The sequence below is a fragment of the Schistocerca gregaria genome, chromosome 1 (genome assembly GCF_023897955.1).
Source record: "Schistocerca gregaria isolate iqSchGreg1 chromosome 1, iqSchGreg1.2, whole genome shotgun sequence".
NCBI classification, from domain to species: domain Eukaryota; kingdom Metazoa; phylum Arthropoda; class Insecta; order Orthoptera; family Acrididae; genus Schistocerca; species Schistocerca gregaria.
Window position 1 is genome coordinate 954700534 of NC_064920.1, and position 18363 is coordinate 954718896.

The following is an 18363-nucleotide window of genomic DNA, read 5'->3' on the forward strand; positions in this document are numbered from 1 at the left end:
ATCACGTTTCTTGTTACACCAGGTCGACGTTCGTTTCCGGATACGCCGTGGACCAGACGAACGACTGTTCGAAGAAAGTAGGAAGGCTGGAGACGTTCGCCTGGGACATGTGATAGTAATGGAAGGTACCATGGCAGCTGGGGACTACGTGAACTTTACAGAGGATCGCCTGCATCCCATGATGTGTAATGTCTTCTCTGGTAACGATGATATATGTCAGGCAGAGAGACTGACCGCTTCATAAAGTCAGAATCGTGCCACAGTGGTTTAAGGGGATTACACTGAACTCACGTTGATGTCTTCTCAAGTATACATCAGATTTATCTTCAAATCCTTAATACGAGAAATATTTTTTCAGTAGTTACTCTCAGTTTCCGAAAGAAGATTGTCCGTTTCATCAGTATTTTTCGATCCATTTTGTTAGTTCTGGTTCTCTTGCTTTCTCAGAAGATCCTGACGTAAGACTACGTGGATGCTTGATTACGAAGAAATTGTTCAGTTACGTAAGAAACTTTGAATGGAGGATTTTCTAGTTTTCTTCGTATATTATATAGTAGCTGCATCAATTACGTCCATCATCTGAGTATTAGGATTCTGAAATTAGGCATGTATTTATTATAAACTAGATTAGCGCCCATTGCTGTGCTAGTGTAGACTGTAAGGCCTACAGAGATCATTTTGTTTTTAGTTAATCGAATTTTTATGTTGTTCGCAGATTGCAATACTTTCTAAGCTTTTCACGCTAATTAAGGCCATATAAGCATGATTGTTTTCCGAATGTACTTGTGACCAAGAAGTGATTCTGGTAGCTGGAGTCTAAATTTTTTGTTAATCATGCCTTTTGCGTTCATTTCTAGATATTTCCATAGCAACTTTCATTACCTAACAGATGTTTATTTATATCTAACCGAGAAGTAAAATACCAGTTTTCATAAATTTAGCTAAAATTTTATTAATGTAACGAAATATTTTCTTAAAAATTTTCATCCCCTATTTTACTTCCTTGGGGGTTAAATTTCCAGAAACACTGAAACTCGTATCTTTTTTATTTCTAACCAAGAAGTCAAATACCAGTTGTCATAGATGTAGCCTTAAAAATCTCTTAGTAGTTCTTTAGTAACTACTTACTTTCAAAAAAAACTTTCAGCCTCTGTTTTAGCCCCTTAGTGGCTGAAGTAGTCAGGTTCCCGGGTTCGATTCCCGGCGGGGTCAGGGATTTTCTCTGCCTCGTGATGGCTGGGTGTTGTGTGATGTCCTTAGGTTAGTTAGGTTTAAGTAGGGGACTGATGACCATAGACGTTAAGTCCCATAGTGCTCAGAGCCATTTGAACCTTTTTTTTTTTTTTTTTTTTTTTTTTTTTTTTTTTTTTTTTTTTTTTTTTTTGCTGAAGTAGTTCTTATTTCTGTCTGAGAAACCAAATATCAGTTGTCGTAGATCTAGCTTCAAAATTTCCTTAATAGCGACACACTTTCAAAACGCCTTTCATCCCCCTCCTCCCCATTAGGAGTGGAATTTCGGTCGGGCAATCCCTTTTTAAAGATCCACGCTGTCTCGAAATTTCAAGTTTCTGTCCTTAGGGATTGAGTCTGGCGATGACGAGTCAGTGAATCAGTGTGACTCTTTTTCACCCCATTAGGGGTTGAATTTCCAAATCAGTGGCACAGTATTTTTTTATCTCTAACGGAGAAGCCAAACACCAATTTTCAAAGATTTAGCTTGAAAAATGCTTGCACAGTGAAATATGTCCATCAAACTTTTTATCCGAGTTTCACCCATCCCCCCCACCACCCCTCTAGGGGCAGAATTTCCAAAAACAGTGACACACGTGTTTTATTATCTCTAACTGAGAAGCCAAATTTATATTTTCATAGATTTAACGTCAAAAATTCTTTCATAATAATAGAAGATTTCACCCCCTTATGACTTCTATTTCCAAAAACATTGCAACACATAATTTTTCTTTTTATTTATAACTGAGAAGTCAGATACCAATATATGTAGGTTTAGAAATATTTTAGTAGTTCTTTAATAATGACATATTTTCAAAAAATAGAGTAGCATGGAGAGTTGCATCAAACCAGTCTCAGGACTGAAGATGACAACAACAACAACATTTTCAAAAAAAAACTTTCATTTACTGTGTCATACGGTATGGTTAAATTACCAAAAATGCTGAAACATGTACTTCTTTACTTTTGACTGAGGAACCAAATAACAATTTTCTTACTTCCAGCTTCAACATTACCTTAACAGTGATATTTTTGAAAAAACCTTCATCTCCTACTTCACCCCTTAGGGTTGGAAGTTCGAAAAATCCTTTCTTAAACGACGCCTGCAGTTTAAGATCCACATCTCCGAATTTCAGGTTTCTGTCCTTAACGGCTTGGGGTGGGCGAAGATGAGTCAGCCAGTCACCCAGGACCCTCTCTTTTATATAAAATGATTAAAGGGATGAATGTGGGCCCCCGAAAACGGTTTGAGTAATTATTAAGGGTCCATCCCAATTGTTTCAGTTTGCAACTGGTGATATTAAACTGTATCTCTACAGCAGATAGCGAGAGGCGATTAAGAGAGGTTTGTTTCTTCTTTTGATACAGGTTCTTTACAAACGTTGCACAGTTGCAAATCGTCACAGACATTTAAACTGCAGCAGTAGACATTTGCAGTACTTATCAGTCTTTTACTAAGGTCGTTCTAATGAAAGCTATCATATGGCAGAAGGTTTTGGAGGACAGGCATCTGCATTATGGCATAGCAAAAAATTCAAGTCCCTTTTATGTAGAATATGTGGAGAGGACGCGTTTTGCGTTTGATGGTTTCGAACATCTTTAATAAATAATCTATTTTTGATAATAAAGATATCCGGGTGTAGACGCTCAACATTAATCAGAGTGGAGTAATAGGCGAGAAGAGTTTAAGAACTGACACCTACATCGTTGGAGGGCAAGCAAAATGGAATATGTACGGAAAATGATAAATAGTTTTTTGGAAATCAGCCGAGTACCATATTTCTTTCAGAGCGACGTTTCGACATGTTTCTTCTAATCTTCGAAACTTGTTGAAACGTCGATTTGAAACAAACATGTTACTTGCCTGATTCACAGAGAAGAATTCAACACTGTGAATCACCAAGAATGCCTGCATTCGCCTAAACTACGTGGGAGGGGATATTCAGTAGCTTCGTGAATGTAAACATCCAAGCACTTTCTTGGATTGATTGAGATGAACCTTGAATTCTTTAATCAGTAAGCGTATAAGGGCATTTGAACCCTGTTCCCCAAGAACAGGAGTCGAACATCTTAGCTACGAAACCTCATCGCATGGTCCTCGGTGAGTGGACCACAAGTGAGATAAAACGAAGGGAAAGCGTAACGAGGCCATGTTATCACAGTGATTCACCTTTATCTCGCACCGCTCCCAATAAAAGATGCTGCATCAACAAATTTCTCTCCTAGGTTGTCGAGGCTGTATCCTATTTTTCTGCCATGCACACCAGTGTTAAAACATAAAGTACAGCAGATATTGCAGATCTCTCTCTCTCTCTCTCTCTCTCTCTCTCTCTCTCTCTATCTATCTATCTATCTATCTATCTATCTCTCTATCTACGTCTCGAACGCCGTGGCTATAAGCGTAACAACCATAATACAAAGCAGTGTAATCAGCAGTTTCACGTAAGCAGTTTTTGTTGAGGGTATTGCAACCCACGTTGTGAGCTGAGTGAAGATAGATTTCTTTTTCTAATTTTTGCTATTCGTGCTGCGTTCACCACCCTTTCCACTTTACGCAAATGCTCTTTTGGCCTGTGCATTAAATCTGACTTCACACATTCGCTGTACCTTTGTCCGTTACCGGACTTCACACGTATCTTTTGAGTGCGCGTTAATGGCTTCCGCGACCTTCTAAAAAGATAACATCTCAGAGCAAAGTATAAAATTTTGTGACAAGGCCAGTAAGTAGTTGCAGTACAATTTTGTTAAGATTACCGAGTCTAAGTGGGAGTAATGGTACAGTCGTTACGTTCGAGAACACGAGGAACTGGCAGCATTAGGCGGCGGAAACCACCGGGACAATGGAATCAGATCTGGCTGGCAGCCAAAACGACGAACGCTTAGTGCGGGGTGAGATAGGGGAGGGGGCAGGAAGTCACCGCCCGACACGTCACAATAACTTACCGGCGGCGCGAGGACGGTTTTGCATGGACGGCTCTCAACACGAATGTGGATGCAAGCCAAATCTGCGTCCTCGCAAATTTGCAGGCCACCTGGCAGTTTGATGTTTTTGGTCGTACACGAAGTGTCGTAGAGCCTCGCTGTTGTAGTGTCGTCGACCAAGAGCTGATGGACTAGAATTAACTCCTCCGTACTTCCCTGTATACTTTTTCCCGGAAGGAAGGGGTCTGGAAAGGTTCAAATTTAACTTACACACTATGTCAGGTGCCCTTACGCAAGTCAATGTGGTCATTACTGGAAGAAAGCTGACGTGTCCAAAGCATAATTATGGTTGACGACCGTGTTACTCAGACAATAGATTCATGAGGTTGTACAAGAATTATGCAAGTGAATACATGCTTCTTTCTTCTGAGTGTCATGCCGTTCAACACTTTCGCAGTTTGAGTGTACAGCGTTGGAACTACGCTCTGGTTCTGCGTAAAATTTGTTCTATAATTGACAGATGCCTGTCCTTCTGGCTAATTACGACAAAACACGCGGTTTACGAGCGTGATTTAATAAGCCAGGTAAGAAAGCAAGAAAAAAATGTTTGTCTTTTAAACAACTCACCGTACCCCTCAGCAAAGTCTCCATTGAGAGAAATACATTTGCTCCAGCGATCCTCCAGATATTTAATCCCATCGGAAAAAGTATGTTCTGTTAAACTCTGCAAAATACACGCTGATTGGAACTGTCACTTCCTCTTTGATGACAATTTATTTTCCGTAAACCTAAGTTTCAAATTAGAGAGTCTATTTGTGGAGCTGGAGCTGACAAAGTAGTTGCACCCAATCAAAAATCGGTACTGACTGGGTTGATTTCAACCAAAGTTGGAGCACCAGTTTCTTACTTTATGGGAAGTATACTATTCGAGTGGGACACTGCTTGCACCCTTAGGAGTGGCATGGGATTGACAGGGGAATGACATTAAAAATAATGGAAAGAGGACAATATTAGTGCTTGATCCAAAAGATTGAAGAGGTCTGGGCCGATTGGTGACCCACACTACCAGTTTTAACGCCTTATTGTGAGGGGAGGCGGTAGGAACGGGTGACATGTAAAGCATACACCTACGTTTAAAACGCTTGTAACAAGCCTTAATATCAAGAAAAAACACTGCGGTACTAGAAAGCCACTATCACTCCTAGAGGTCGTAGTAAGTGGCAGTAAGGGAAGGCCTGGTTCAATTGCAGCCAAACATGGTGCATATTAACATACAGTCTAGAAAAATATATTGGTTGAGTAAGACACCCCTTATGGGTGGAACGGGTGTGGGAAGGAGATAACAAGGGGAAACCGGTCGTAAATTACCTGTAGACAGATTTAATTCCTTTCCCTGCTAATACAAGATTCGCATAAATAAGTAACATGGCCTCGCCGAGTGAGCAGTTACTTATCTACAATTTCACGGAACTAAATTAAGCGTGCAATCGGCGAAAACAGATTCTGCACCATCAATTTCTAGGGATGGATGAAATGATAATGTGCAATGGCGTCAGCTATTGACGACAAGATGAAAGACAGAGATGTCCCACTTTACAATTTGCGATAGCATGGAGTTCAGAAGAACGGATCTAGGTGCTCTCTGTGTCCGCTTTTCATCACCTCTGTGCCAGATGCGGGTCACGTTCATACTCCCATCTTGTTATACTCTTGGAAACCATTCTACCTTTCTACATCCTGTGAGATACTGAAAAAGCACGTTCCAAATTTTATACCGCCAAAGACACGTTCGTGTAACCCGCTCCCTGGTAATACGGATGGGGGCACGGTAACTCACGACGGCACTTCACATTTGTGCGAGTGTTCTGTGCTGAACATATTGTGATTTTCATTTTGCGAATGGTTATGTCTTTATCAGATACAATTTTCTTTGTTAGTCAAAAGTCACTCTTGCTGGGCTGCTTCTCTTTCATTTATTTAAATCGTTTCGCCCAAACGGAATAACGGAATAATTTCGGTTCTTCTTCTTTCCTGGTTACTTCCTATTTTTGGTATCCTTTCATCTTTTATTCCTTATTTCACCCACATTGTTTCCCTTGCTTACAACTTTGTTTAACTTTGGGTCCTAAAGTGTTGATCTAACGAATTTATTATTTGACAATGTTTCATTTCATTCCTGTCACCCGAGTTATAAATGACTTCTTTTCGAGGAATGAAGGAGTATTCGTTTTGTCAGTGCGTCTTCTTCGCTACGGTAGAGATGTATAAAGCAGATTGATTCTCGTTATGTCGAAATTTCGTATGTGTTGGTAAAACTCTTTGATGCTGTTCATTTTCCGACAGTCATTTGTTTGTGCTGACTCATTTTTCTCATAATTCGTCTTTTCAGTTCATCCAGTTTGTAGGCAAGTGTTAATCAAGTGCATGCACACAAACATTGTGGGCTTAACCTTATGGTGGAATGTTTTGTTTTTATTATTTCTAGATACGAATTTCTTGTAATTTTTTTAGTTAAAACGTGTGCTCTTTCTCTTTTATTAATTCTTATATCAGTTTACTCGATTACACAGTTTCTCCAATAAATTTAAATCTAGCATTTTTTCTATTTTATCTATTTGTGGTTCTAAACTGAAGAGACAAAGAAACTGGTACACCTGCCCAACATCGTGTAGGACCCCCGCGAACACGCAAAAGTGCCACAACACGACATGGCGTGGACTCGAGTAATGTCTGAAGTAGTGTTGAAGGGAACTTAAACCATGAATTCTGAAGGGCTGTCCATAAACCCGTAAGATCACTTTTGAACAGCATGTTGCAAGACATCCTAGATATGCTCAATAATGATCACACTCGGGGATGTCGGTGGCCAGCGAAGGTGTTTAATTTCAGAAGATCCTCTGTGTAGCAATTATGGACATTTGGGATGTCTCATTGTCCTGCTGGAATTGCCCAAGTTCGTCAGAATGCAAAATCGACGTGAATGGATGCAGGAGATCAGACAAGATGCTAACCTACGCGTCACCTGTCAGATTCACATCTAGACGCATCAGGAGTTCCATATCACTCCAACTAGACACACCCCATAACATTACAGAGCCTCCAACAGCTTGAACAGTGCCCTGCTGACATCCAGGGTCCATAGATTCATGAGGGTGCAAGCCCCTCCGCTCACTACAATTTGAAACGAGACTCGTCCGACCAGGCAACATGTTTCCAGTTATCAACAATCCAAAGTCGGTGTTGTTCGACACAGACGAGGCGTAAAGCTTTGTGTCGTGCAGCCATCAAGAGTACACGTGTGGGCCTCTGGCTCCGAAAACCCAATTAGATTATGTTTCGTCGAATGGTTCGCACGTTGACACCTGTTGAAGGCTCAGCATTGAAATCTGTAGCAATTTGCGAATGGGTTGCACTTCTGTCACACTGAACGTTTCTCTTCAGTCGTCGTTGATCCCGTTCTTGTAGGATCTTTATCCGGCCGGAGTGATGTCACACATTTGATGTTTCACCGGATTCCTGATATTCACGGTACACTCGTGAAATGGTCGTACGGGAAAATCGCCACTTCATCGCTCGTGCGCCGACTATAACACCACGTTCAAACTTAAATCTTGATGACCTGCCATTGTAGCAGCAGTAACCGATCTAACAACTGCGCCAGACACTTTTTGCCTTGTATCTGCATAGATCATGTACTGTGCTCAGAAAAGATGAGTTTCTGGAAGCCGAGTCGATCTCTGGGAAGCAGCAGGGATTGAGCAAGTAGTGAATGTGTGAAACCCAGCTTGCTCCGTACATTCCCAGTTCATAAGACTGAAGATAAATGCTTGGATTAATGTCGTCTTTTTTTTTTACTTTAGAAAGCCTTAGAAACATGTATTGAATGAAATGAACAGCATAATGAGCCACAGCATACATGGCGAGTAAGCTGAAGAAAGACGAAAATGATGAGCGGTGGCAGAGACGAGAGTAGAGAGAAAATATACATCAGATTTGGAGTCCAGGAAGTAGGCAAAGTTACGGAATTCTGCTACCTTGTGAGCAATATAACACCTGACCCTCTGAGTCAAAGAATCCTCAGTGTCTGTGACTGGCTAGGCTGTGGATTTCTGCACCCGCGCTGTAGGATGGAAAACTGTAGGACTCCACCACTTGGTAAGTCAGGAGACCACTATACAAAGGAAGCAGCTGCTCGGGTAGCAGAGTACCAGGCTAAACACAATTAAACTGTCAAAGTTTTAACAGTAAGTTATTGAAGTATACGTAGCAAATTTCCTCAATTTCCTGCGCTCCATGAAATTTATCACACGCAAATTAGTGTAGGAAACGACGGCTGGCTGAAACGTGGAATAGAAAGCTCGAAAATATTTAACGAGGAATGGAACGTATACCGAAAAGACAGATTAGACGCAATGGAAGGGGAAATGTTCAATGCAGTCGAAGTAAATATTGTGTCTGCCGAGGTCGAAATTGAGTATAAGTGTGAAGTGATCTGGACTCTTGAAAAAGGAGTAGGTGAATTCAAGTTAATCAAGAGAAGTTTCCGCCGTAACGGTTGTAAAATGGAGTAGCACGGAAATACCCAGATCATGCATATTAGCTAGAGGCGACTTCAACCTATTGAGAGTAGGCGGGGACGTCTGTGGATTCATTGCAAGTGGTACAGACAGACAGTCTTGTGAGGTGGTTCTGAACACGTTTCCCAGGTGCTGCCTTGACCAGCTTCCTCGACAGCTCTCATGCAATGGACATATTTTACACTTTACGGCTACAAACAGGCCTGATCTTAAAGGCAGTGTCAGTGTAGAGACTGGATTAGAGATCACGATACCGTAGCGGCAATGGTTACTAAACCTCATAAATCCGTCAAGAGGGCTATAAGAGTATATTTACTATAAAAAATAGATACGCGGTTGTTGGTATCCCACTTAGACAATGAATTGACATCATTTACGTCCCGTGTGATGCGTGTAGAGGAATTAGGGACAAAGTATAATTGATAAACTGCCTATTGGCTTTTGTCTCGGGTTTTTCGGCCGAAGTTCATCTAATGGTTTCACTGACGTCTCGCCAGCACGAGTGGCTGCCATTGCCGGTGGTGAACTGGAGCCGGGCTGGCGGCCGCAGACTATATGTACCTGGCGCGCCAACGTCCGAGGGCTTCTCCGCGGTCATTTCCGGTGCGGTTCTCCTCTTGCTACCTGCGACGGTCGTTTTCTGCAGTACGGGAAGCCAGGATCCGTTTACCTTAAGGCTTTCCTCAAAAAATGGTTCAAATGGCTCTGAGCACTATGGGACTTAACTGCTGAGGTCATCAGTCCCCTACAACTTAGAACTACTTAAACCTAACTAACCTAAGAACACCACACACACCCAAGCCCGAGGCAGGATTCGAACCTGCGACCATAGCGGTCGCGCGCTTCCAGACTGTAGCGCCTAGAACCGGTTGGCCGGCCGGCTTTCCTCTTTCTTGTTGCAGCTGTTAGCGTGTTTTTGTATTTCTACAACTTCTCTGAAGAAGCGCGTATGACAATGCTTCGCCGGCCAGTGTGGCCGAGCGGTTCTAGGCGCTTCAGTCTGCAACCGCGCGAACGCTACGGTAGCAAATTTGAATCCTGCCTCGGGCATGGATGTGTATGGCGTCCTTAGGTTAGTTAGGTTTAAGTAGTTCTAAGTTCTAGGGACTGATGACCTCAGATGTTAAGTCCCTCAGAGCTCAGAGCCATTTGAACCATTTTCGATAGTGCTTCTCTACAGCCAGAACTTCCGTGTCGGCGAATTTTATTACGTGGTCTGTCTCAGTGCGTGCTCTGCCACGCCCGATTACTCCACCTGCCCCAACCTACAATGTCACTTATGTTCTTTGATCCTGGTGTTGATTTATCATCCAGTGATTCCGACATAAACTTTCCCGTCATTGCATGTGGGTCCCTTTTCTCCTTTGCCGATCTAAGACATTCTTTGATCTTCCTTGTCAGTTTGAATATCGTCTCTACGCCATGTTTGCGCAATATACGGCCGATTCTGTCCGTCACTCTGGGAATGTATTTCAAAAAGGCCGTACGCGACATTTCTTTTTCTGATTCCTTACTTCGCCGAGTGTTTGGCTCTGTTACATTTTTAATATCATTTGTGGAGTACCCATTGCTCCTCAGAACACTTTCCAGCATTTCGCGTCTGAGGTGCTGCGGTTCACATCTTCCTCCTGATCGTAACGCGAGACAGAACCAATAGGCAGTTTGTCAACAAGTGGCCACGAAAGCCTTAACAATTTTGTAAAGTTTAAATTGAATGAAAATTCTGATGAAGCAGAAACAGTTGCACCCTCGGTTCGAAAAAGACGGCGCAAATGTCGACAGGAAAAAGTTAGTAGAAATACGTCTATCTGTAAAAAGATCGACACCGTAAGCATTCAACGGCTTCCTCTGTCATACCTTAGTGAGAAATCTTGCCGAGAAACTTAGAAAATTCAGATCCTACGCAAAGGCGTGGGTAACAACGGTTTCCGTCATATCATCAGCGTTAAACGCTGTCGGGCTTGGCTAGCACTTGGATAGGTGACCGTCCGCTCTGCCGAGCGCTGTTGGAAGCGAGATGTACTCAGTCCTTACTTAGAAGTAATGGCTCTGCTCACGAAAACTGACAACGGTCCGGGAGAGCAGTTTTCTGGCCACACGCCGATCCATATCCGTATCCAGTGACGCTAATCGTATGAGGATGACACCGCGGTCGATCGGTGAGTTGGGCCTTCCAAGGTCTGTAGGGTCGGAGAGAGAGTCTACGCAGAAGCAGTAAGTGGTTCGAAAGCTTCTAGCCACTCACTCGACCACCAGTCTCATGTGGAAACAGAAGGAACCAAAACGAAACGCCAGTCATTCACGTAGGAGAATGGTACAACCGTCGTTTCACTATCTCACAGAGTCACATACGAAAGATTTAGAGAAGCAGCTGAAAGAGTTAAAAGCAAATAAGTCCCAGTTCGATTTTACAGAGAATACTATATTGCACTGACCCATACTTACCTTTATTTATCACGAAACTCTCTCCAGCGCAAAATCTCAAGAGACTGGGAAAAATCTCAGGCGGCTCCTGCTCACAAGAAGTGTAAAAGAACAGACTGGTTTGCTACAGAATTCTTGAACGTGGTCTCATTTCGGTTACAATAAATTTCCTTGGGACGGAAAAGCTCCTGTCCAAAAGTCTCCACGATTTTTTCTTTTTTAAGTCACCCATAGCAAAGTCAGCTTGCCCTTTTCTCACTTGACATGCCGTGAACCATGGCAGGCAACTGGCCGGTTCCATATTCCGAAAGTCTGAAAATGCGTTTGACACGGTGTCCCATTGCACTCAAGTAACGAAGGCTCGAGCATGCAGAATAGGTTCCCAGATAAGTTAGAGACTCGAAGACTGCCTAAGTAACAGAATCTAGTGCGTTGTCCTCGACGGTGAATGTTCGTCACAGTCAAGGATAGGAGTGCCCCAGCGAAGTGTAATGCCTGAAGACCCGCTCTTGTTTTCTGACAGCAGTTTGCAGCTGTTTACTGAGGAGGATGTGGTGTGTGGGAGGGTGTCGTCATTAAATTAGGGGGCAAGGTAACTTAGGCAAGATTTTCAGTTGGTGTGACGTGATGTCAGATTGTTTTAAATGAAGAAAAATGTAAATTAATTCAGCTGAGTAGGAAAACAATCCTTCAATTTTCGAATGTACTATTAACAGCGTGCTGCTCAACACAGTCACAGCGAGTAAATATCTAGGCCTAACGTTGCAAAGTGATATGAAATACAACGAGCACGTAAGGACGGTAGCGCAGAAGGCGAACGGTTGACTTCGGTTTATTGGGGTTGTCTTAGGAAAGCGTATCTCATCTGTAAAGGAAAAAGCTTAAAGAATACTAGAGCGACCTATTCTTGAGTCCTGCTCAAGTGCTTGGGGTCCCCAACAGGTCGAAGCAATTCCGAGGCGGGCTGCTGGATTTCTCACCGGCAGGTTGGATCAAAACGCAAGTATTCCGGAGATCTTTCGTGAACCCAGATGAGAACCTCCGGTGGAAAAACGAAGTTCTGCGCGCGAAACGCCGTTGAGAAAATACAGACAGCCGACATCTGAAGCAGATTGCAGAACTATTCTACTGCAACCAATGAACATTTCGCGTAAGGTCCATGAGGATAAAATTAGAGTTCGTACAGAGGCGTATAGATAGATGTTTTTCATTCGCTCGACTTGCAAGTGGAACACGAAAGGAAATGGTTGGCAGTGGTACGAGATACTGTCCACTATGACCACAAGGTGCCTTTTGGAGTATGTATGGAGATGCAGAGACACAGCACACGAGGACAGGCGAAGCTGGCAGCTCTTGCCTAGTATCAAATATGGGCCTTAAGTAGAACAACCAATTTCTGGGAATATACGTTTGAAGCACAGCTTTTTACGGAAGTAAATCATGGCCTTTGGGAAAATACGGAAAAGAGAACTGAAGCGTTTGAGTTCTGGTGCTACAGAAGGATTTTGGAAACTAGAAACTACAATGGACTCATATCAGATACGATGAGGTTCAAGTCGTATTAGCAGAACAATAATTTCCCCTAAGTTTCAACGACGAAATCGAAGCCGAAGTGCCTGAAAAATAGTTAAATGCGTGACATGCCCTTCCTGCCACGCCCGCTTTTTGAAGCAACACTTCAGTATCCACAGGCTCAGAGCGGTAACAACCCCTCCATACACAAGGAGAGGTTTCCAAACTGCATCCTAGATGTTGTCAAGCTCACTTACAGGTTTTTGGCCGATCCAAAACTTCTAAAAATGTGTGTTCATAATAAAATCCAGAATGCAAATTAGTATCTAAATTCACTCCTATGGAAACGATGACGTAAAATCACATTTTCATCTGTAACAGTTGTCAGAATTGCAACTTATGATGCAAAGTGGTTCAAATGGCTCTGAGCACTATGGGACTTAACATCGAAGGTCATCATTCCCCTAGAACTTAGAACTACTTAAACCTAACTAACATAAAGACATCACACACATCCATGCCCGAGGCAGGATTCGAACCTGCGACCGTAGCGGTCGCGCGGTTCCAGACTGTTGCGCATAGAACCGCTCGGCCACCCCGGCCGGCAGTATTTAATGATGGGAACATAGGGGGGGAGGGGGGGAGAGGGGAGTTGAGGATATTAGAGACAATGAGCTTTAAGATAGGGAATCTTACTTACGACATATTGAGAAAAATAGAATTAACAGCGCTTCTCTGCTTTCTGGTACAGGAAAGATGGCACAAAACAAGGAACGAGAAGAGTAGAGTTGAAGAGGAAGAGGACCCTGAGTATAAATCTGAGGTCTCCTGAAGAGATGACATAAGAAAAAACGTTACTTTGAACTTTAAGTTGCATTTCTTGAATATATTTTTTTAATTTAGGTACCTTATTTTCAGAAGCTCTAAGTGTAAGCTGAGAAATGGGGCAAAGTGCTTCGAATTTTGCATTCATTTTATATTATACATACAGTAATATAACTAAAAAATTATGATTCTCCTGTTCGACATATTCAAAATAAACTCATGAGAGAAGCTTACAATATCAAAAGAGATTAAACAGAGAAAACTGTGTACGAATATCTTGAATAGTTTCTGAGAAAAAGGTACATACATTACATTTAAAGTAAAATTTTTCAATTCCATAAAAATGTTAATGGATTTAGTGCAGCTTTTACGAGGGTAAGCCCAAAAGTAAGGTCTCCTATTTTTTTATAAGTGCATAGAGTTTTTTTTTATTTCTACACTGGTTTAAATCAGTTTACAGCTTGAACATTTAGCTATTTTTCGACATAATCACCATTCCTGTCGATGCATTTTTGTAGACGCTGTGGCAGTTTTTGTATGTCCATGTCATACCAGCTCGCCGCCATGCTGTTCAGAAAGTTATGAACCTCTTCTTACACCTCGTCGTAGGAGCTGAATCGCTGGGACCACAATAAACGCTGGCAGGTACCGTGAGACTCTGTAAAAAAACTCAAACTGGCAATTCCGAGCCGGAGAAGAGGAATGTTGAGCAAGGGCGCACACATTCTCCATGACAACGCTCGCCCACACATCGCTCGGCAAACCGTCGCTCTGCTGCAACAGTTTCAGTGGAACATAATCACCCACCCACCCTACAGTCCTGACTTGGTGCCCAGTGACTATCACCTGTTCCCTAGGTTAAAAGAACATTTGGCCGGAAAGCGATTCAGCTCCGACGACGAGGTGAAAGGAGAGGTTCATAACTTTCTGAACAGCATGGCGGCGAGCTGGTGTGACATGAGCATGCAAAAACTGCCACAGCGTCTACAAAAATGAATCGACAGACATGGTGATTATGTCGAAAAATAGCTAAATGTTCAAGCTGATAAACTGATGTAAACCATTGTAGAAATAAGAAGGTCTATGTACTTATAAAAAATAGGAGACCTTACTTTTGGGATTACCCTCGTACATAGTGTATGTTTATCATGTATGTGTCTCCTTTAGCAACGAGAAGACTGATGACAAAAATAAAAAAATATAAAAACAGAATAAATTCCATCGCCTTTTTTGGGAAATACACTCCTGGAAATAGAAAAAAGAACACATTGACACCGGCGTGTCAGACCCACCATACTTGCTCCGGACACTGCGAGAGGGCTGTACAAGCAATGATCACACGCACGGCACAGCGGACACACCAGGAACCGCGGTGTTGGCCGTCGAATGGCGCTAGCTGCGCAGCATTTGTGCACCGCCGCCGTCAGTGTCAGCCAGTTTGCCGTGGCATACGGAGCTCCATCGCAGTCTTTAACACTGGTAGCATGCCGCGACAGCGTGGACGTGAACCGTATGTGCAGTTGACGGACTTTGAGCGAGGGCGTATAGTGGGCATGCGGGAGGCCGGGAGGACATACCGCCGAATTGCTCAACACGTGGGGCGTGAGGTCTCCACAGTACATCGATGTTGTCGCCAGTGGTCGGCGGAAGGTGCACGTGCCCGTCGACCTGGGACCGGACCGCAGCGACGCATGGATGCACGCCAAGACCGTAGGATCCTAGGCAGTGCCGTAGGGGACCGCACCGCCACTTCCCAGCAAATTAGGGACACTGTTGCTCCTGGGGTATCGGCGAGGACCATTCGCAACCGTCTCCATGAAGCTGGGCTACGGTCCCGCACACCGTTAGGCCGTCTTCCGCTCACGCCCCAACATCGTGCAGCACGCCTCCAGTGGTGTCGCGACAGGCGTGAATGGAGGGACGAATGGAGACGTGTCGTCTTCAGCGATGAGAGTCGCTTCTGCCTTGGTGCCAATGATGGCCGTATGCGTGTTTGGCGCCGTGCAGGTGAGCGCCACAATCAGCACTGCATACGACCGAGGCACACAGGGCCAACACCCGGCATCATGGTGTGGGGAGCGTACTCCTACACTGGCCGTACACCTCTGGTGATCGTCGAGGGGACACGGAATAGTGCACGGTACATCCAAACCGTCATCGAACCCATCGTTCTACCATTCCTTGACCGGCAAGGGAACTTGCTGTTCCAACAGGACAATGCACGTCCGCATGTATCCCGTTCCACCCAACGTGCTCTAGAAGGTGTAAGTCAACTACCCTGGCCAGAAAGATCTCCGGATCTGTCCCCCATTGACTATGTTTGGGACTGGATGAAGCGTCGTCTCACGCGGTCTGCACGTCCAGCACGAACGCTGGTCCAACTGAGGCGCCAGGTGGAAATGGCATGGCAAGCCGTTCCACAGGACTACATCCAGCATCTCTACGATCGTCTCCATGGGAGAATAGCAGCCTGCATTGCTGCGAAAGGTGGATATACACTGTACTAGTGCCGACTTTGTGCATGCTCTGTTGCCTGTGTCTATGTGCCTGTGGTTCTGTCAGTGTGATCATGTGATGTATCTGACCCCAGGAATGTGTCAATAAAGTTTCCCCTTCCTGGGACAATGAATTCACGGTGTTCTTATTTCAATTTCCAGGAGTGTACATTACATTCGTTTACGTTTTACTTGCGTTCTGCCCGTCCCTGAACCAATCGTGTGTGGACTGCACGACCTGGTGCCGTTGCTCGTTGCTGATGTGCTCCGTGACTGTTCCGCAGGGGCCGAGGTGGGCATCAGCACGGCGCGCATCCACGCGCGCGGCCCGGTCGGCGTGGAGGGCCTGCTGACCACCAAGTGGGTGCTGAGCGGCGAGGGCCACACCGTGCAGGACTTCGCCGAGGGAGGGCCCTGCACCTACCTGCACGAGCAGCTGCCGCTCCACTGAGGGCCCCTCGCCTCTCCGTCCTCTGCTCCTGCCTATTTATTCCGACCATTCAGACATCGGTGGCTGAGCTCGGAGCCAGCCGCAGCTGCCAGCAATTCAACTCCACAATGTTCATCACCCATCATGTAATCATAATTCATGTATAATGTTCAGAATGCACTAAACAGTGAGATAATAAACAACTCACAAATTCTTATCGCTTGTTTTGCAAATTTGCCTAACACCGGCATCAGTGGCGTAATACTCAACGACTGGACTGTAAGAAAAGGTCGATAGGAGCAATTACTATCAAAGTCAAAAACTCTTTAAAAAATAGCTTATTACCCGATACAGTCTACTGCGCGGGATTTTGGTGGAGTGGTTAGTCCAGGAACCCACGCGAATTGTAAATGGTTGCGAAAACGCACTTGACCTCTTAGCCACAAACAATCCAGAGCTGATAGAGAGCATCATGACTGATACAGGGATTAGTGATCACAAGGTCGTTGTAGCAAGGCTCAATAACATTTCTTCCAAATCCATCAGAAACAAACGCAAAATAATTTTATTTAAAAAAGCGGATAAAGTGCCACTAGAAGCCTTCCTAAAAGACAATTTCCATTCCTTCCGAACTGACTATGCGAATGTAGACGAGATGTGGCTCAAATTCAAAGATATAGTAGCAACATCAATTGAGATATTCATACCTCATAAATTGGTAACAGATGGAACGGATCCCCCGTGGTACACAAAAAAGGTCCGAACGCTGTTGCAGAGGCAACGGAAAAAGCATGCGAAGTTCAGAAGAACGCGAAATCCCGAAGATGGGCTAAAACTTACAGACGCGCGAAATGTGGCACGTACTTCGATGCGAGATGCCTTTAATAGGTTCCACAGCGAAACATTGTCTCGAAATTTGGTAGAAAATCCGAAGAAATTCTGGTCGTATGTAAAGAACACAAGCGGCAAGACGCAGTCAATACCTTCGCTGCGCAGTGCCGATGGTACTGTTATCGACGACTGTGCCGCTAAAGCGGAGTTATTGAACGCAGTTTTCCGAAATTCCTTCACCAGGGAAGACGAATGGAATATTCCAGAATTTGAAACATGAACATCTGCTAGCATGAGTTTCTTAGAAGTAGATACCTTACGGGTTTTGAAGCAACTCAAATCGCTTGATACGGGCAAGTCTTCAGGTCCAGATTGTATACCGATTAGGTTCCTTTCAGATTACGCTGATACTATGGCTCCCTACTTAGCACTCATATACAACCGCTCGCTCACCGATAGATCTGTACCTACAGATTGGAAAACTGCGCAGGTCGCACCAGTGTTCAAGGGTAGTAGGAGTAATCCATTTAACTACAGACCTATATCATTGACGTCGGTTTGCAGTTGCAAAGCGATTTAGAAAAGATTGCTGTATGGTGTGTCAGGTGGCAGTTGACGCTAAATAACGAAAAGTGTGAGATGATCCACATGAGTTCCAAAAGAAATCCGTTGGAATTCGATTACTCGATAAATAGTACAATTCTCAAGGCTGTCAATTCAACTAAGTACCTGGGTGTTAAAATTACGAACAACTTCAGTTGGAAGGACCACATAGATAATATTGTCGGGAAGGCGAGCCAAAGGTTGCGTTTCATTGGCAGGACACTTAGAAGATGCAACAAGTCCACTAAAGAGACAGCTTACACTACACTCGTTCGTCCTCTGTTAGAGTATTGTTGCGCGGTGTGGGATTCTTACCAGGTGGGATTGACGGAGGACATCGAAAGGGTGCAAAAAAGGGCAGCTCGTTTCGTATTATCACGTTATAGGGGAGAGAGTGTGGCAGATATGATACACGAGTTGGGATGGAAGTCATTACAGCATAGACGTTTTTCGTCGCGGCGAGACCTTTTTACGAAATTTCAGTCACCAACTTTCTCTTCCGAATGCGAAAATA

At 44.0% G+C, this 18363-nt stretch overlaps 1 protein-coding gene across 1 annotated transcript in view; it reads left to right on the forward strand.

Annotated features, from left to right (window-relative positions):
* The window catches only part of LOC126276148 (delta-1-pyrroline-5-carboxylate synthase), a 174656-nt gene extending 158024 nt beyond the window's left edge, over positions 1-16632 (forward strand). Inside the window, exon 15 of the mRNA XM_049977255.1 lies at positions 16270-16632. Within this exon, the coding sequence (XP_049833212.1) occupies positions 16270-16436 (167 nt within the window). The 3' untranslated portion in view covers positions 16437-16632. The remainder of the gene's footprint in view (positions 1-16269) is intronic.
* Positions 16633-18363: the final 1731 nt, after the last annotated feature.